This window comes from Ursus americanus, unplaced genomic scaffold (assembly GCF_024610735.1).
Source record: "Ursus americanus isolate L20-20 unplaced genomic scaffold, mUrsAme1.1.p SCAF_68, whole genome shotgun sequence".
NCBI classification, from domain to species: domain Eukaryota; kingdom Metazoa; phylum Chordata; class Mammalia; order Carnivora; family Ursidae; genus Ursus; species Ursus americanus.
The window spans coordinates 782617-803766 of record NW_028273650.1 but is presented as its reverse complement, the minus strand read 5'-3'; the positions used below and the strand labels follow the sequence as shown (position 1 = coordinate 803766).

Below are 21150 nucleotides of genomic sequence, written 5' to 3'. Positions count from 1 at the left end.
CAGAAACACTAAAAGCATTCTCAGTGAAGTAAGGAACAAGACAACGTACCCACTATCATTCTCACTTAGTATTTGATCTTGTCCTGGAAATACAAAGCAACCAAAAAAGAGAAACAAGAGACATAAAAAGTAAAAAACATGGAATGAAATTATTATTTGTAACTGATATGATATTATACCTGAAAATCCAAGAGAACCAACTGCAAAAACTACTAGAAACAATATGATGACATAAGTTACTGCTTGAAAAATCAGTAAGTACAGGGGCATCTGGGTGGCTCAGTCGGCTAAGCATCTGCCTTGGGCTTAGGTCATGATCCCAGGATCCTAGGATCAAGCCCCACATCGCATGGGGCTCCCTGCTCGGCAGGAAGCCTGCTTCTTCCTCCCCCTCTGCCTACCACTCCCCCTACTTGTGCTCCTCTCTCTCTAATAAATAAATAAAATAAAATAAAAATTAGTAAAGTACAATAATAAAAATATGTAATATAAGAAAGGGTCCTATTTTCAACAACAAAAAAGATCAACTAGGAATAAATTTAAGAAATGTACAGGATTTTTACACAAACCTTTTAAAGACATTTCTGAGACAACTGGAGAAATGTGTATGTAGATTGGATATTACATTAAATTAGTACTAGGCAATAAATTGTTAATTTTGATAAATATAAAAAAGTTTTGATAAATATAGCAATGAGGTTATATATATTTCAAAAGTCTCTATTTGTTCCAGTTCCCAAGTTATACTCTGAAGTAGTTACGAATAAAATCATTTGTTTTAAAACATTCTAGCCCCCCACCCTACAAAGAAATGGAGGGAAGAGGGACAAATGATTCAAGATTGGCAACACATGGCAAACTGTTTAAAAAGATGTGATGGATACATCCAGGTTCATGATATTCTCGTCCCTACTTTTGTGTATTTGAAAATGTGCACAATAGGACCCAAACAAAGGCAGGTACTGAGAGACTCAAAGGTACACAACAGGCTTATAAAAACACACAAAAATTGCCACCTAACAATTAGAAATGCAAATTAAAGCTACAAATCAGATGTCATTTTCATCAATCAAATAGAAAAAAGATCCAAATATTTGGTGATATTCAGCATTTGGGGGAAAGGAAGTAACTGACCTGCTGGGGAAAAGTATCCATCAGTACTTTGGAGGACTCCTTGGCCTCACCTTTCAAAATTATAAACACACACTCCGTGGCCCAGCAATTTCACTTCTTAGGAATTTATTCTAGAGATACTAATTCAATAAGTATTTTCCGCCACCTACTATGGCCATACACTAGAGACAGAAAAGTGGAGGAAACAAGGCCCCTGCTCTCATAGGGTTCCATTATTGTAGGGGAAGAGAGAACCAATAAAGCCAATTAAGTACACGGACAATTGCAAGGTCAAGGGAGATAAGTGTAATGAAAAAAGCAAACCGAATAAGGGTGTTGGGAGTGGCAAGAAGTCTATTTTGGATGGGCCTCTCTGAGGACGTGACAGTTGGGCAGAGACCTGGGTGAAGAAGAAAACAAAGGAGAAGAATGACCAGGAGAACATTCCAAGAAATAGGGAAGGAAACCACGGAGTAACACATACATTTGGCTTTCCTGCCCTCTGCTTTTCTTTTTATTCCCTAACAGTCTTTCGTTCCTCCAAAGGATATGAGCACCTCTTGAATGTCTTTCTTTGTCCTGATACAAAAATGAAAATAAACGTATCTTTGAAATACAATATATCTTTCGAGGAAGGTGCCAGGCCAGCACTGTTTCCCCAAACACTATTGTGCCTAATAATTTCATTTCTTCAAAGGAAGAATTCCCAAACTTATCTAGGTGTAATGCCAAACCTGTTTACAAAAGTACATTCAAGTTAGAATTAGTTTCACAAAAGATATTGACCAGTTACTAGATAATTTTATAGAAAAAAAAAAAAAAATACTGTCACTCCCTGCCCTTCTGGCAAGAATGTGAACCACTGACTTAGAGAAGACTATAGTTTAATTTCATAACCTTTTAAGCAATGAGGTTGAAATGTTGAAGTGTCTATTTGGATAAATGTTTCTATTTATTTGATAAATATTTCTATTTATCCAAATATTCATTTTCAATTTCATGATCTTTTAGACAATGATATTGATATTTTGAGAGACTATTTTAATAAATATTTGACACTGAAGTGGCCAGTGTCAATTAAGGGCATTCCAGTTGACCCCAAAAGAAACGACTCTGCAACAACACCTGAGAACATTACATACTAACCTGTTCAAAACCGTGAAACACCCAGACTTCAAACTTGCCATGAATGATACGTTCTGTGAACAGCCAGATTAATTACGAAGCTAGCATATGGAGAGATCTGTCCCTGTGAAATACACTATCTTAATTCTGAAATCAGCTTTACCTGGATGCATTCATCTCCTATTCAGAGAACGCAAAAAAACTAAGACTTCCAGATTCTACAGAGATTCCTAAGGAGACAACTCAGTGTAATCCAATTTCAAGCACCATTAGCCATCTGCACAAGCAACGACAGGTTTCCCTCCAACAGCTGACCATGCGGTGTACCCCTGGCCACATCACACCACTGAACCTTCCCCCAAAGGTCCAGCAGAGAATGCCACTTCTGACAACTAGTTACCCGAGAAAAAATCACCAAAGTGAGAAACCGGGAAAAGGTACGCTTCCGCACAGGCCAGCCCAGCAAGAGGGGCGCTCAGTTTTGAGTTCTATGCAGATCTGAGGCCAAGAATCCCAACGCACTCTGGCTCTGGAGCCTGTCTTTCCACGTCCCACCTCTTACGTGAGAGGCGTCCAGGAGCCTCACAAGGGACGCCCCCCACGCCCTCCTCTACTCTCCAACGTGGGGTCCTGATTGCCCCCTGCTCCCAGCCCCTGGGAAAGACGCTGGTCCAGCCGGTCGAGGACGGGGTACCACTGGCTCACCTGGGAAGGGTAAGGGCACGAAAAGGACACCAGGGGAGGGAAGGGGACAGTCAGGGGCCCTCCCGCAGGCAGCTATCTGGGGAAAGGATGCCCACGGTCGGCACCAGCGGGCCAGGTGAGGAAGAAGGATGGAGGAGAACTGGAAGAGGGCACGAGAGAATGCAGGGTAGACGTGGGGCGCTCCTGCAGGCAAGAAACTTATGGAGGGGCAGGGGGCTTAAGGGCTGCCTCCGGGCCAGGTAGGGGGCCCCGCCCCTGCGCCCTGCCTCCCCTGCCCAGCGCCCGCTTCATGCCCGCGTCCGCGGCGCAGCGCGGCTCTGCCGGCCCCTTGCCCGCCACCGCAGGTTCTGCTTCAGGCGGCAGTCGGCGTCCAGCGCTGCGGCGGCTGAGCCGGACGAGGACGAGCCCGAGGCGGTGCAGCGCTCCTGCTCCAAGGCGACGGGCTCCGTCCGCTTCCTCATCCCGCGGCCGACAGGGCCAGCCGCCGACGGCGTCCGCGGACCTCGCCCGCCCGCCCGCGCTGCAGTCGCCGCGACTCGCAGGAGCAGCTGCCGCCCGGAGCCCGCAGCCCCTCACATCCCAGCCCCAGGCCGCGGCGCCCGGCTCTACGGACCCACGCCTGGGATCAGGTCGGCCGCGCCTGCCAATCAGCGCCGGGCTCCCACCGGCCCCGCCCCCTCCATGCTTCCGCCGGGAGCGCGCCCAGCGTCCCCGGCGCCGACCTGCCCCCGTTTTGGAGAAGGGCGGGCGAAGCCTCGTACACCATGTACACAGTATGATTCTGTTGACAGGAAACCCCTGGGCAGGCAGAACTGAACTGAGGGGGCGAACACAGCAGTTGTCAGGGGTCAGGGTGAGAATGGCAGCAGGGGCTGCGGCAGGGACTGTGAATACTAAGGACATGAAGGAACCTTTGGGGGAAATGATAATGGTCTATGTCTCAATAAGTGTTTGGGTTGCAAAGGTGGATGCGTTTGCCACAGTTCAGTGAATGTATACTTGAGTTATGTGCAGCTGGTATAGAAATTTTACACTGAAAGAAAAATACGCTAAACAAACAATGAACTCTATCTAGTAAACAATATGCACGCTGAAACACATAGGGTGAGGTATACTGATATCTGCACTTTGAAATACAGCCTAAAAAATAAAATGGATTACTATATGGAGAAAGGGATAATTGGTTATTTACGTGAGAAAGCAAGAATAATAACACATGATAGGTAAAATCCAGGGGGTGGAGGAGTCTATGGATGTTAACCATAAATATTTACAACTTCGCCATTTGTTTGAAAATTACCCTAATGAAACATTGGGTACAAAAATAAAGATGAAGCTAGATTTCAGAAGAAAAGAATAATAAGACAAAAGGGAGAGTGAGCCTTCCGTAATGGTTACATGAAGACAATGGAGCAATTTCTTCCATAGATCATTATAAAAATCAGACAAAATCACTAAAACCAACCATCTGAAGGAACTGGAAAATGACCAAAGGCAGGCAAGCACTTGAGAAGAAGTTACTGTCAGAACTGTCCCTGCATCTGGTACAAACCAGGGAGTGTTTGTCACTTTCCTGCCTGGCAATACTGTGAGCCCCAACTCTGGGAGGGCAGGACTGCAGCCCTACCGTACCACCTTAATGCGCAGCACACTGGCTATAAATTTAAGGGGGAAATTTTGGAAACAAGAGGGCTGCAAAATGCTGAGCTCCAAGGCTGAATATAAATACACTGCCCAAATCCCTGGCAGACAGTGAAATGCGCATAGGCAGGACAACCCAGGAAGCCCAGAAGCACACACCAGAGGTGAAGGCTCTCCCCTGAACAATGGAGTTACCCCAGGACATCTGCCAGTTTGCTGCTCCTCTGACTAAACGTGCTTCCCAACCCAGGGCGAGCTCTACTGGGAGAAAGCAAAAGTCTTACTGGCATGAGGTCTCAGAAGACAGAAATGGGGGCTGGAGGACCAACTGATATGTAAAGGAGGGATGCTGGAAGCAGGGGAACCCCAAGATAAACCCCCAAATCTGAGAATACATTCTACTCCAACCTTTGACTAACCATCGAAGTAGAAAGGTGCATGTGAGACTGCGAAAGAAAGAGAAGAGAAGGGAAGAAAAATGCATCAACTGGAAGCCAATGAAACTGATAGGAGACTCGTCGGCTCCTACGAACACAACAAGATGTTTGCATCTGGAGCAGAGCTGCACAAGCACGTGCACACACACAGGAAGCGCTGGGAAGCAGTAATAGCTGGCAGCAAAGGAGCACACCTCCCACTCAGATCCCGGCCTCTAAATTCCATCTCCCACCAAAAGGAACCAGGGATACTTGGAGAAATAGCTGATTGCACCACAGGGGCAGAGAAACTACAGGAAATGCTGGGAGTATCTTACTGTGCCAAAAGGAAGGTCGTGCTCAGAAAAGAATGGGGACGTGTCAAAACAACACAGGAGATGATTTGGAAAACCAAATCAGGGGGCATTCCAGCATCAAAATGAATGAGAGTTAAGGACTATAAGCCCCTGAATCAAACCAGAATCCGTCAAGTACTACTGGGTGAACAACTGAGTGAGTCAACAAAGGAGGGGAAACTCTCCTTAAGGGAGAATGCCAGCTGACAGGTGAGAAGAACAGCGTCCCCACTGCACGACTACCTAGTAATAACTAGTTCAAGCAAGAATCATCCGTGGGGGCGCCAAACGATCAGTTTAAAAGCTCAAAAGGTCACAGAGCCTCAAATATTTCCCTACAGATTTCCTCATTCATTACAAAGGATAAACGCTAATTTTAGAGAGCAGACACTAGGCAGATGCCGCCCTAACTTGATCACCTGAGATCAGTAATTCTCAAATTTTAGAATACATCAAAATCATTTTTTGGGCTTGTTAAAAACATAGACTCAAGCCCTAAGTTTCTGACTTAGCAGGTCAGGAGTAGGGTCCAAGAATCTGCAGCCCCACAAATTCCTAGATGTTAACCTCACCAATAACAGAACAAGCTGGCATCATGTGCCATCCTGAGACGAATAATGGATATGAGAAATGATACGATGCCCTCAGAAAGGCATAGCACCACTTCTCTGATAGCCTGGCCCCCAAAATGCGTAATCTGAGTTTAATCATGAGAAAACATCACAGGAACCCAAATGGAAGAAAGACCTACAAAACAATTAGAACAGTCTCCATGATGGAGAAAGGCTGAGAAACACATCCAGACTAAAAAGACCATAGAAACATCAATAAATACTACATGTAATTCTAGACTGGGTCCTGTATGGGGGGGAAACTACTGTAATTAACAGAGCAACTGTGAATATGGACTGTAAACTACAGAATGGCCCATGTTAAATTTGCCAATTTGATAACTACTGATTATTTTGGGCTATGTAAAAAATCCTTGTTCTTTTTTTTTTTTTTTTTTTAAGATTTTATTTATTTATTTGACAGAGAGAGACAGCGAGAGAGAGAACACAAGCAGGGGGAGTGTGAAGGGAGAAGCAGGCTCCCAGCAGAGCAGAGAGCCCGATGCAGGGCTCGATCCCTAGACCCTGGGATCATCACCTGAGCCGAAGGCAGACGCTTAATGGCTGAGCCACCCAGGCGCCCCAAAAGTCCTTGTTCTTGGTAAATACTTACTGAGGTACCTAAGAGTAAAGGGCCTGAAGTGTGCAACTTACTCTCTTCCAGTGTGTGAAAATAAATGTGCCACGTGTACTTCTATATCCAGAGGTGGGGGGAGGGGGCCATGCAGGCAAATGTCACAAAATGTTAACAACTGGTCAATCTAGGTGAAGGGTATTTGGAAGTTGCCTATACTACTTACAACTTTTCCAGAAAAACACACAAGGCTTCATTTTAAAACAAAACAAACAACAACAACAAAAACAAGGAGTAGCAAATTAGAAAGGGTGGTGGAAGGGCGTTCAGAGGCTGCCCGCCACACAGCCTGATATTGAGGAAAATGGCAGAAGCGGGGCCACCACACGCTGAAATTGACAGGTGTTCGTACTGAGGATCCTGAGTCATCCAGAAAAGCCCCAAAGGAGTTTAATATCTTTTAGTACATTTTGTTTAAGATGACCCGTTAAGTACCCTTTTGAACCACAAGAGAAAACAAACACGGTTAAACACTTTTCAAACTTCATGCTCCACATCCGTTTTTCTTCTATTCTACAAATACAACTTCTCAGTGGAACAGCGAGTCACACTGTAAGCTGTTCGCAGACATCCCCCCACGCGGGCGGGCCGTCCAGCGGCACACACCACTCACACTGGGACCCACACAGCGCCCCTGCGGCGGCACGGTGACAACTGCAGCAGGACAGCCACCTGGCGGACAGCAGCTGGAAAGGTCGCCAGTTGTAAGAAGCATCCCAGCAGGGGCCAAACCCTCAAAACCAGTCAGCGCACAGATTCCCACAGCAAAACACAGGGACAGTCAGACGAGAACAAACGCAAGGCAGAACAGCCTACTCCTTCTGTTCCCAAACACGACGGTCACGGAGGCCGTTAGCGCATATTGACTACGTGATGACCATTCAGAGGACAAGGTTACCAGAGACAGTGAAGCCAGCCCCCAGCCCCCAGAGCAGCGCACGGGATAAGCAAACATAAAGCAGCTCAGGAAGGGCCTCTTACACTGCATCTTACTGTATCAGATTCCATTATAACCGCACACGGCAATATCCTCTGATCGCAAAATAACGAAGACCTCATCATTTAAATGAATGGCCTTCTTATTGTCTATAGTCAGATTTTGATTTTTAAATGAAAAGTAAATACACAACTTTCCACTCTAATCCCCCTCCCTGCCCACTGTTGTGGCTTTGCTAAGAAGGGTTTATTAGGAAAAAATGCTGAACAACTGCTCTGCAGGGCATCGCAAAGCACCACATACTAATAACAAGCGACCCTCTTACATACTGTGAAGAGACCTGACTCGCAAGTACAATGAAGCCTTACGTTTAGTGAAGCTAACTTGTATTATTTTCTGTGTACATTCTTAGGTCTAGCGGTTTGAAATATAATCATACCCTACAGTTACAGCTGATTAAAGACAGAGCTGAAGACTGTATAAATTTGTCATGAATCAAAGAAAACATTTTTTATTAATTTTTAAAGCTAGTAAAACTATTTTTCTCCACAGCTACAAGAGCTTGAACATGGAAGGAATCTTAAAATAATTTAACTGATAAAACATCTTTTATTTATGCTAATTACGTGACATCCATACTACATAACCATGTTATACAAAAACAAACCACATTATAAAGCCTTCAGGTCGTGAATAAGAATGTAAAAATCAACCAAAGACTCAAAGATCCTATGTTTTCACAAAGTGTCTGTGCTACAATCTATTTCATTTAAACTTTCAGGATACCTAATCCAGAAAAATTAAATTTAATCCACTGGAAAGAAAAAGGGAGCTCAAGCGTGGGTATAAATGTGTGTGCCTGTGTGTGTGTAATACCTACGTGTGTATATACATAAGTCATCCACCTTTTTTTGGGTTTGGCTTATTGAGGTAAAATTTACATACAGTAAAACACTGTTCGCTGGGTTCTAACTGACACAGTCAGTGTATGACCACCATCACAGGGCAGACATGGCCCACTTCCATCACCCACGAAGCACCCTCACGCCCTCCTGTACTCAGTCCTCTCCTCCCCTAGCCTCAGCCCCCGGCAACCACTGATCCAATCTGTTCCCATAGTTTTGCCTTTATCCAAATGTTATCAGGGGGGAACCACAGTTGTACAGAGCTCTGTGTTTGCCCGTAACAGAACGCTCTGGACGCGCTCCTGTTTTGCTGAGGATGTCAGCAGTCAGTACCTCTGTGTTGCTGTACAAGGACTGCCCCACCGCACAGGTGCACCGCAACCTGTTCACGCATTTCCCACCTGACGGACCTCCGAGTTGTTCTCCATCTTCGGTAAAGAGGAATAAAGCTCCTATAAGCAATCATATGCAGGCCTTTGTGTAGAGATAAATTTGCATGTCTCTTGGGTAAAGGCCTCCATGTAGGACTGCTGGATCGTATGAAAAGTATATATTCAAGTTTATAAGAAACTGCCAAACTACTTTTTCAAAGTGGTTATAACCCTTTGCATCCCAACCAGCAAAGCGCGATGTAGTTCTAGCTGTCCCACAGCCCTGCACCTGGGCACTGTCCCCTTCTGCTGCCTTGTTTTGTGGGAATGGGAGGCATTCTCACAGGACTGCAGCGCTACCCACTGCAGCTGTCACGGGCACTTCCCTAATGAGGGATGACGGGGAGCGTCTTTTTGTGTGCATGTTGTTATCTACAGGAAATGGATGAAGTAGCTACTCAAAGCTTCTCGCCATTTTTTCAGTTGAATTTTTTGCTGAGACACCTATCCTTTTTTTTTTTTTTTTTTAAAGATTTTATTTATTTATGTGACAGACAGCCAGCGAGAGAGGGAACACAGCAGGGAAGAGGGAGAGGAAGAAGCAGGCTCCCAGCCTAGGAGCCTGATGTGGGACTCGATCCCGGAACGCCGGGATCACGCCCTGAGCCGAAGGCAGATGCTTAACGACTGCGCTACCCAGGCGCCCCACACCTATCCTTTTTAATAGACAGTTTATCAAAGAAGAAATGATGGAAAGTTTGTCTATTTTGTTAAAGCACTTAGAATTCATGAGCAGGAGACACAAATCTAACATGTTTCCTTGCCTCGCCACTCCCAACGCCCCACTTGCCCCTCCCCCGTGGCAGATAGCAACGATATGCCAAGGCAGGTAGAAAGAAAGAAACATCCTCTCTCCCCCTTAGTCAGACTGTAAGAAGCACAGGAAAAGCTGCCTGCCTACTACTAGGGTCAGAAACAGACCTATTTTCCCATTTTTACTAGTATGGGATGAATCCATAATCTTTCTTCAGTATGAGCAGAAACACCAATGACGGGGAACCACGTGCAATGGTTGGCAACACTAGTGACAACGCATCCCGACGTGGCGGAAGCACGGCTGGCACGTGACAATACTGAGGGTCTGCAGACCGCTCGGTGGGCGGCAGCCCTCCCCCTCTCTATCACAGGCACAGCCCGCACACAGGAGCACCACATGCACTTCAGAGCAAGGGCTAAGCTTTCATGTCAAGGAACAGGAGAGCCTGCCACCACCACGTGGAGCCTCGGGCTGACTGGTATCTAGCTCCGGGCTCTCCTCTACAGCGTGGGGACAGTAATCACTACCTTGTTATTATAAACACTACACACAACTCAAAACACACGATGAATGACACACATAAACAGCAGGTATCACAATTCTCACGACTTCCCTCACGTAGAATTCCTGAATCACAAACGTAACTACTATTGGCAAGATAAAGGGTGTCCTGCGCAAAGCCTGGAGCATAAAGCAGAAGCTTCAGGAAGCAGGTAACATTTGGACACGGCGGACCCACTGAACTAAACACAGGCTCCTGACCGTCCAGGAGAATAGCCAGGCACCCACATAAAAGGTGCAGCACATTTACATAAAAGGTGCCCTGGAGTTGGCAGTCCTGAAAGGCACTTACGGACTTTATTTCCTATAATCCCGCCTCAGTTTAAGATGATCTCTTGGATTTAAGTGTCTTGATATATCCTATGCGCAGGTTTTAAGAAAATATTAAAATTTTTGACACGGGCCCCTGGCTGGCTCAGTCAGTAGAGTATACGACTCTTGACCTCGGGGTTGTAAGTTTGAGCCCCACACTGGGTGTACAGATTACTTAAAAAATAAAATCTTTCAAAAAATAAAAAATTTACGACGTTTAACGATCTGAATGTCACATTTTCCATGGAAATCTATTTAAAGGTCTTAAAGGAAGAGTCAGTAACTAAGTTAACATGTACCACCTAGCGAGGCACCACAATACAGGCTTTGTAGGTTAACAAAAAGTAACCGATCTCGTCCCGCTCTGCTTTTTCTCACCTTCTCCACCTGGAATGCCTTTCCCCAACTACCGCCAGCCCCACTCACCATGCCCGGACCTGCTCCATCAGGAGGACACCGTCCCCCTCCCTCTGAGCTCCCCATCACGGTCTTCCCCATCAGGATTCTCTACCTGGTCTCGCCTGCTCCTGCAGAATCTGCCCTACGCACCTCAACCCTGCTACCATGGGAGAGTAACCTGTCCAGCATGCAAGAAAACAGATGTTCCTGGGGGTGAAGACAGAAGGAATACACATGAGCAGATGGCAAATTTTATTAAGAGGCCTTACTGTCAGGGAGAGTGAGAACTCTTAAGAATATCAAGCAAACAGGGGCGCCTGGGTGGCGCAGTCGTTAAGCGTCTGCCTTCAGCTCAGGGCGTGATCCCGGCATTGTGGGATCGAGCCCCACATCAGGCTCCTCCGTTATGAGCCTGCTTCTTCCTCTCCCACTCCCCCTGCTTGTGTTCCCTCTCTTGCTGGCTGTCTATCTCTGTCAAATAAATAAATAAAATCTTTAAAAAAAAAAAAATATCAAGCAAACAGAAAAAAAAAGTGGCAATTGTTAAGCTCAAGAAAACAGGAAAACAAAAAGTGGAACTAAAAGGGAATATAATCATGCTACATTAACCAGCTCAGTAGTGAGCAACATTAACAAAGTCAAAACAATTCACCAAATTATGGCTCTAAACAAAAATTGTGCTACAACTATGTGGGGAAAGATGGGAGTTCAAAATGTAACTTTTTCTAAAAGTGACGCATCGATGGCCCTGCCTCTACATAGATATTGCTGGGAACCGTGGACAGAAATGCTACAAGAAACAGATAAGCAGGATTCCAGGCAGCTCTGGGAGGCGGATGGTGGAGGGCAGGACAGAACCATTCAACACTGTTTTACTTTTGAACACATGCACGTACCACCCTCTGATAGAAGTGAAATTTCTAAGTAAGAAAAAGAAACAGAATCTCTAACAGAAGCACTTCCAGCAGGACATAAGCGTTTTCCTACAACTTTTCAACCACGCTACCCCTTTCCCCCTTCAACAGTGTCTCTCCGCCCTCAGGATGCAGGGCAGCTGAGGACAGCGTGCATGGCCTGAGACCTGGCGTCAGCCTGCCGGCTCCGTACTCTTGAGAAAGCTACTGTAAGCTCTGAACCTGACCTTTCCTCGCCCGTGACATGAAAACACCACCACGGACCTCAGGGACCCGGCTGCGTTGCTCAGCACCCAGACGGTGAGTAAGTGTGAGGATGACCGTACACCCTGGACCTACGTCACCCAGATGCAATCTGTCTCACTACCCTCTCCCCCTTCACACCACCGTCCAGGCGGGCTTTCATTCTGACCACGCCCCCACACTGCGCCGAGCACTTGCCAGAGTGTCCTCCAAGTCGCCACACCCGAAGGCCAAACCTCAGTCCTCATCATGACCTTTCCTGACACTTCAGAGAGTTGATCACATCCTCCTCCTGGACACTTCTTCCCTTCTTCCCATGGTGCCAGTGCTTGTGGTCTTCTTCACACCTGCTCTGTGCCAAACACTGCTCATGCTCGTCCTTGAGCACTCGATGGCAGAGTGACCCGAGGCTCAGGCTTGCTTGTCTTCTCTGTGCTCACTCCCTCGGTGACCACAGACCGTCACTGCGTTTTCATGGCCACTTCCAGCTCAGACTTCTCTGCCAAGCTCCAAATGCCTATTTACAACTGCCTACATGACATCTCTACTTGGATCCCGAACAGAATCACAAACTTAAAATGCCTACAGTGAGCTCCCCATCTGACCCTCTAAACCAAGTTCCACCCACAGCCTTCCCCCCATCTAGTTGCCCAGGACAAGAGCCTTCTAGTCAACTCAACTCCTCCCTTTGTCCTCACACCCCTTATCCAATCTGTCAGCAAATCCTACTGCTTCTACCTTTGAAATACATCCAAGGCCCAACTGCTTCTCACCACCTCCAGTTTTCCTGCTCCAATCCCAGCCTCCGCTGCTGCTCACCTGGTTCCCTGAACAGCGTGCCGACAACCTCCTGGTTGTCCTCTACTCTCCCCCACCCTCCAACCCCCACCACCAGAGTCTATTCCCAACACACTAGCCTTTCAGACCTCAGCCGAATCTCAGGGCTCAACACTGAGGGAGGGACAGCTGCCCTCCGGAGCCGACAGCCAGCACCGCCTTACCCTAGCAACTCTTTGTTTGGACAAACAGCCCCAGAACCTCACAGTTCAATCTATGTCGATTGTTCTCAGCTGCCCTGACGCTAAATAACCTATCTTTATTCACCAAATGGGGGGTTTCAGATGGGTCTCCGGGCAACCTTCCTTTCTGTCTCCTGCCTCCCCACACCCCATTAACCCTGAAAATAATCTCCATACATATCCCAGCAATTCAACTCCTCCAAAACTTTGCTTTGCTTTCCTAGAATTCTGATTGTAAAACACCTCCATCCCAAGTTCTGCCTTAAGAATGCAACACCCCAAAACAAATCAAGAACCAAGAACCTGATCCATCCTGCAGGGGCTCAAGTGGACCAGGGCACTCAGGTACATCAAGGGACCCAGATCTCAGAGGAACACCATTAAGTCGATGCTGTACAAAGCCAGGCTTACTCGTGTGGCCTCACCAGTTGTCCAGAATTGGGGGAAACAATTATAGAAACACTGGTTATAAGGTATTTTTCCTGGGTTTACATATTTTCAAACGGGGGGGAGGGGAGGGGAGGGCCAAACTAGAAGCAGCAGATTATATCCCGGTGCTCAAAGTTCCAGTGAGCCAAGAACGGGCTCTCAGTTCCCTGTCAGGCCTTCGTTCCGCTGCACATCACATTAAGAAGAAAAATTTTGTGTAATTTCTGCTAAATATGAAACTGTCTTGGGCTCTACCATGACGAACGATTTTTAATAGCTAATGCTGATGAAAAGTTATACTTGATATTCTCCCTCTTGTTTGGATCCACTAAGAAAAGAGAACTTATTTTGTGGCAAGCATTGAACAATACTTCATCCAGCGTTTAGTGAAAACTACCCATGGGTCAAGCAGAAAACATGCAGAAACGAAATAACAAAATCTTTGCCCTTAAAGATGCAGAAACAGACTTGTACCCAATAAATATAGCCCACTGTTACAGGAAGAAACATCGAAATGTGCAGGGAGGGTGGGGAGGAGACAAGGGATGTAAACAGCTGGGCATGGCCTTCTCCAAAAGACAGCAGAGTCACACCTGGCACAGCACACAGAACAGGTGCCTCTCATAGCCAAGAAAGGGTAGAAGGAATCAGAGAAAAGGAGCAAGACTTCCAGGCCTTACTTGGAAACTGAAACTTCGTGACACAATTTTCCTTCCCTTCCCTAATACCTAATCCTGGCAGAAACAAAAGTGGGTTTGGGGGAGAAAGGAGAACAAAGGAGGAAAGTGAACTGACCCCAGAAGGAAATGGAAAAACAATCCAGGGTTCTGCCCCTTGGACATCTAAGACAAAGACACTTGCCAAAGTCAAATTCAACGTAATTATAAATGATTCTGAATTCTGAATCCATGAAGTCTAAGTTTATGGGGCTTTTACACCAAAGCAATGTATTGCTAAAATCTTACCAATGCTAATACCACAAGACAGATTGATGAATCTTCTATCAACGGTCTGTCCTCGATTTACCACTAGGCCTACCAGAAAGAGCAGTCTTTGGAAATAAGACAAACTGGAATAGAATCTCAATTCTATAACCTCCCAACTGTGGAGTGCAGCACAAGTGCCAAGGTTACAAATTAACAAATCACAAATAACCCAATCTCTGGGGCTTAGTTTTCCTCTCATTAAAGTGGGGGAACTGCCACCGAATAGCAATTGCTAACATTTGTGAAAGCTGAGCACATTTCACATTTCTTATGACATCCACCACAACCCTGGGAGAGCACCCTTTGTCAGAGGAAAGAGCTAGGTTTAAGTAGTCAGTGAAGAGTTGGCATGGAGAGAGAGCTAGGTTTCGGTAGTTAGTAAAGAGTTAGTAAGTAAGCAGCCAAGCCAACATCTGAATCCAGAGCCCGTAAGAATAAAACACGAGTAAAAAGCACAGGCTCCAAAGCCAGACTGAGTCTGAATCCCAGCTTTGCTTTTTACTAACTTAGTAACCTTTAACCTCTGTTTCAGTTATGCAAATGTGAAACAGGGGCGAAGGGTAGCCTCATTCAGGGGATTACTGCCAGAGACTCACTGAGGAGCTGGATGGCCCAGGGCTGACCCTGTTGGGGCACTCTTCTAGGGCACATGCTGCTACTGTCACAACTATCAGGGACAGCACTGTCACCCTCCTGCCTCTCTCCACACATAAAAGGCACTAAACAACTAATATTTCTTCCCTCACCTACTCTGCAAAATCAACTAGCTTTTATTTGTTTCTAGTATACATCAAAGAAACCTTAAGACAGATGAAAGAAAAATCAAAACAAAAGGAAAAACCAAAACACAAATGTAGCAAGAGAATTATACTCACAGTTCTGAAGGCCACGGTAACTCTGTGAAGAAATCAAACGTGGGTTTAAAGGAAATGCTCCCGGTTTCTCTTTCCTCTTTCCATAGTCCTCAGAGAACCTGACAAGGAGAGACAACATGCGCATTAAAACCCCCTTCCTTTCACTTCTTGAAGCTCTAGTGAACTCACCCCTCAGCCAGTTCCATCACCTCCCACGCAAGCCTACTGGGCAATGCCTGGGATGAGGGGTGAGAAGAGGGCACCACGTCCCTGTCTTCAAACCTATTTCTACTTAAGAAACACACAGGAAGGAGCGCCTGGGTGGCTCAGTCGTTAAGTGTGTGCCTTCGGCTCAGGGCGTGATCCCAGAGTCCTGGGATCGAGCCCCACATCAGGCTCCTACGCTGGGAGCCTGCTTCTTCCTCTCCCACTCCCCCTTCCTGTGTCTCCTCTCTCACTGGTATCTCTCTCTGTCAAATAAATAAACAAAATCTTAAAAAAAAAAAAAAAAGAAAAGAAATACATGTGAAGCAACTGGAAACTATTCAAACATATCAAAAATCATAAATTAACAGGGTGTGGTTGGCTAATAAGTGCACGATACAATGACAGAGTATAGACATCTGTTCCACTGCCTTCCATCAAAACTATACTAAAGAGATATTTTTTAAAAATGTTCTAAACAGGGGCGCCTGGGTGGCTCAGTCTGTTAAGCATCTGCCTTCAGCTCAGGTCATGATCCCAGGGTCCAGGGATGGAGCCCCAGGTCAGGCTCCCTGCTCAACAGGGAGTCTGCTTCTCTCTCTTCCTCTGCCCCTCCCCGTTTGTGCTCTCTGCTCTCTCTCCTGTGCATACACTCACTCCCTCAAATAAGTAAATAAATAAAATCTTTTTAAAAAATGTTTGAAACAGCACAGGGAGAACTGAAAGGAGAAAAAAGCCAAGATTTTTGAAGTACTGGGGAAATCTTCTAACATGGAAGATTGAGACCCAAACAAAAAAGTAAAAAGAAGAAACCTGGAGGAGACAGAAACTATAAAAGACTGAAGTAGAGTAAATGAGGCAGCAGGCCCAAGAAAGCCAGGTCCTAATTCAGCAGTGGAACACACGGAAACCACTTCCACTTGCACAGCAGTGTCCTAGAAGACCAGAAGTGGCAGCAGCAGTGTAGACAGAACGGGGGTAAAGAAGGCATAGCCCCAAATACAGAGGAGCCGGGGAAGGCCATGGAAGCTGAAACCAGAACCTCAACGCCGGGCACAACGTGACGCCCCCTCACTCTGAAAGAAGATGGGAGGGGGCATTCCCCGGAAAAGTAGAGGCATCTATAGACTGAAGTCACCCTGCCCAGCTGCACTGAACAGAGCTGGACTTAATGACCGTATATACAGTGAACAGTGAATTCTCCAGCTCTCCTACAACAGACCGCTGGCTTCCAGATTCTGAAGTCAGAATTGTGCCGGAAAGAGACTGGAGAATATTTCTGGGGAATCTGATCAGCTCCAAAAGACAGATCTAAAGATACTAACCCTGGGGACCCCCAACACATGGCCCACCCAGAATACCCTGATGTAATAGTCAAAGGGCCCCACCACGTCAGACAGGAGAAGGAAGGAAACAACCTAAAAGAAACAGAGACTATACAAACTATCAATAATATAAAGGTAAGACAACACTGCAATCAAGAAAGAAAAACAGGATGTTCTTCTAGAAAAATAGAAAAAGAGCTCTTGGAAATCTAAAGAACCTTTCTGAAATCAGAAATAATAAACTAAAGAAAAGGTTAAGTCAAACTCAAGTCATCTCCCTGAACAGAGAATAAAGAGACACCCCCGCCCCCAAAAAAAGGCAGAAAAGGAGGAGCAAAGGAAGGAAGAAGAAGAAGAAGAAAAGGGTATTAAGATAATTACAACCTTTGCCCAGGACAGCCAAGTTCTGGATAATAAGACTTCCAGAAAAACAAAATAAGGAAAAGCAAGGGCGAAAACCTCAGCACAGTAATGCCAAAGAGTATTCCCAGAACTGAAAACTCCCAGTTACCAGAATGAAGGGACCCGCTGAATATGCAGCACAGTGGATGAAAACCGACCACACAAGGTACACCATCACGACATTTCAAAAGACTTGGACAAATTGTAAAACTCCTACAAGCTTCTAAAGATGGGAGGGGGGAAAAGTTACATACGAAGGAAAAATGAGAATAGCTTCTGAATTCTAAAACAGTAACATGAAAACAAGAAGGCAATGGAGCAATCTTTGAATTTATGAACAAAAATGAATTCCAATACAGAACTCTATACCCAGCGAAACCATCAATCAAGTTTCAATCATGCATGGTCCCAAAAGGTTTGCCTCCTAAGCATCCTATGTCAGAAAGCCCCTGGAGAAAGTCTTCCACCAAAACACGAGCATCAACAAAAAATGAGCAAGGCGTGAGCTTCCATTAGAAGGGATAAGGGAATCCCCAGGACGACGATGAAGGGAGATTCCAGAATGGTGGCTGTGCACCAGGAGAGAGGGAAACAAGTCCAAGCCGGAGCAGTGTTGCTCAAGAGGAGGGAATGCTGAAGGCTGTCTTCAACTTGTCCAAAAACACTGTACTATCTTTTTAAAGTAATTAACGCCACCAAAAGGAAGAAGTCAGTGAAGAAAGACAAAGACAAGAGTTGCCACAAACATAAAATCCAACTCTGGACAAAAGCCAAACGATGAGAACAAAGGAACAAGAAAAGACCGAAGGAGCAAGCAGCTCAGAAAAGAAGAGAACGGAGATCTCCAGGAAACTGTCTGCCAGAAATCAAATGTGAAGAAGAGATGCGTCTGTATGACCATGAAGAAAAATTACTGAGAGGCTACTGGAAGGTATGGGAAAATAGGTCTGGGGTAGGGGGGAAATAACAATACGTATAAAAAGGGTTAAGAATGTGGGGGACTGAAGAAAGATGAGTACCCGTCATAATGCCCTGGGCGCACCTCTATCACAGGACTTACCCACTGTACCATCATCACTGACCGACTTCTCTGTCTCCCTCCCTCGGCTGCAAAGACCTTTGGAGAGGATCATTTCTCATCCAGTTATCACCCTGCAGAGTCCAGTACAACGCCTGCTACAAGGGTATACACAAAAGCAAAGGTTTTTTTTTTATTTTTTTGCATTTATTTGGTTACTGAGTATCTACTACACATACCTGCTATCCTTCCGGAGAACTAAAATTCAAAGACATATGGGCCTTGCTTGCCTTTAAAGAGTTACAACTTTTTTTCACACCTGAGAAAACAAATATTTCTCCTATATCCTCATTCTCCCCAAAAGATGAAAAGTTCACCAGGGGCTTACAGAACTTTAATAGTCTGGCTATCACTAATGGATATGGAACCCAAGACCTGATGACACTTGCTTGACATTGTACGCATTGCGTAATATGAAAAGAGTGCCGGCTTGGGTATCAGGACACCTGCTTTCTAGTACTTTAGAATTACTCCTTTTGAAGAAGAGAAAATCCCAACATTCTACCTAAGAATCCCAGCGTTGGTCGTCTTAAGTACAGATCCCCAAATCCTTACACCGCCTTCAGCTTGAATGTATTTCAACCAGTTCCCATAATTACTACATTACTATTATCTTAGTCTCACTGCCAAAAACCCAGCTGCAGGCTAACTATGCAAGAATGAGACACTGTTGAAATGACTTAAAAAAAATTTCTTTTTACCCTTAGTGCATTAAGCTAAATCCTCCAATTAAATAAAACCAAGTAACACACACACACACACACACACACACACACACACACACACACACTCCTCCTCCTGAGAAAAGAAAGGAAAGGAGAGAGAAAGAAACAGCAAGTCCTTATTCCACCTAAGCCAGAAGCAGAGCTGGGGGCTGGGTTGGGAAGAGGTAAACTTGGAGGCACAATGAATCAACGAGGTCTCCAGGGCTTTCGCCCCGAAAACCACAGGGCCACAGCAAGTTGCGCGCCAGCTGCGGGGAAGGAGCCCGCGCGGACCCGGATGCGAAGCCCGCCCTTCCCTGAGGGCCAGTGAGTCCCCATATCGGGTCAGGGCTATTCCCCCGCCCCCCCTCCAGGTCCCCAAGGATTTCCCTCTTCCTCCTCCTTCCTCTCTCCCCCCTTTTGTTTTTGAGGCAATTGGCCGGCTCCCAAGGAAGCCTGCTGGCCTCCCCAAGCCCCCGGCCTCCCTGTGCGCTCCGGCCTCGAGCCCCTCCGTCTCTCCGAGACCCCCGAATCCACCAACCTCCCCATCTTTCACGAACCCCCCCAGGACTTCTCATGTCCCCCAAACCTCCCCGTTTACCCGAGCCCCCGGCCTCCCCTCGTCCCCAGGCCTGCCAGAGCCCACCCACCTCCCCACAAGTCCCTCCTCCACCCAGCGCCGTTCTCCCAGAACCCGCCCCCTCGTCCCCCTTCCCTGGCCTCTCGTGTCCCCCCCGTCCTCCCGGAGACCCCCCAGTCCGCCCCACATCTCCCGACCCGCCCGCGCTCCGGTCCTCCCCACAGCGCCGTCCTCCCGGGGCCCCTCCCTCGTCCTCCCCACTTCTCCGGCCTCCCCACATCCTCGGCCTCCGGAGCCCCGCGCGGGAGGGGCCCGTCTCCGCCATATCCGCCCTGCGGACCGGCTGGTTGGCCCCGCTAGGCCCTGCCAACCCCCAGCTCCAGGAGCCCGCCCGCCCGCCCGCGTCCCGGCCCCCTCCCCAGGCCCGCACTCACTCGGACCGCGCGGGGCGCCGGGAGGCGAGGGCAGACCACTCCGAGGCGGCGCCGCGAACCGACAGGCGGTGCTCCCTCCCACGCCTCACGCCGCGGGCGCACAGCGGTCCCTGCGGCGGCGGCGGCGGACTGGCGGCGGAGGCGGCGGCGGCGGGCTGGCGGCGGCGGCGGGCTGGCGGCGGCGGCGGCGGGCTGGCGGCGGCGGCGGCGGGCTGGCGGCGGCGGCGGCGGGCTGGCGGCGGCGGCGGCGGCGGCGGCGGCGGCGGCGGCGGCGGCGGCGGCGGCGGCGGCGGCGGCGGCGGCGGCGGCGGCGGCGGGATTGCGCCCTCAGGGCGTGCTGCGTCGGCGCAGGTCGCGCATGCGCGGCGACCGGCTGAGGCGGGCTTCACCGCCACGGCGCGCGCCCGGCCGCGTCCCCGCGCCGAGCTTCCGCCCCCCCCCCCAGGACCGGGCAAGCGCCCGGCGCTCCGCGCATGCCCAGCAAGCCACAGGGCTACGCTCCCGAGACCGCGCCGGACAGTCGCGCCGGGCATTCAGGACTGCGAGGGACTGAGCGCGCATGTGGTGGCCGAGTCCGGGGAAGCCTCGGCGGGGGCCGGGAGGGGCGGCCCGCCGAACTGAGGTCCCGGGGCTCCCACCGGCGGCACTCTGGGCCGGCGGGGTTGGACCGATCTCGGGGAAGCCCTCCCACCCGCTGCCCTGCCCCCCGCAGCCCGGACGCGGCCCCTTTGCAGGGCCGCCCTAGCCCGCCGCCCTGCAGCCCAGCCCCAGGGCCGGAACCCGCGCAGTCGCGCCCCGCAGTGGGCCGGGGCCTGGCCCGAGTCCTCGCGCGTGTCTTCGCCAGACTTCCTGCCCACCCCGAGGAGTTAGGTGTCCCGGGCCCCTCTGCACACAGGAGAGTGAGGCTCAGGGGTGTGTTCCGTGGCATCAGCTGGGCTGTACTTAGATTGGAACCTGGAAGACGGCCTGAAAGAGGCTGTGGGAGGCGGCTGGAGGTAGACAGATGTGGGGCCTGCGCGCTGGTCTCGGGGCTGGAGACAGAAGAGGAGGACCCCGGGGATCTGGGAGTCACCAG

The 21150-nt window shown here is 48.3% G+C and overlaps 1 protein-coding gene across 1 annotated transcript in view; it reads right to left on the bottom strand.

Moving 5' to 3' along the window:
- Nucleotides 1-20636, bottom strand: part of LOC123786485 (uncharacterized) — a 67991-nt gene extending 47355 nt beyond the window's left edge. The window contains exons 1-3 of the mRNA XM_087860550.1: nt 20414-20636; nt 20076-20307; nt 15370-15467 (exon numbers count right to left, since the gene is read on the bottom strand). Coding sequence (XP_087716676.1) covers nt 15370-15467; nt 20076-20307; nt 20414-20636 — 553 coding nt within the window. The remainder of the gene's footprint in view (nt 1-15369; nt 15468-20075; nt 20308-20413) is intronic.
- Nucleotides 20637-21150: the final 514 nt, after the last annotated feature.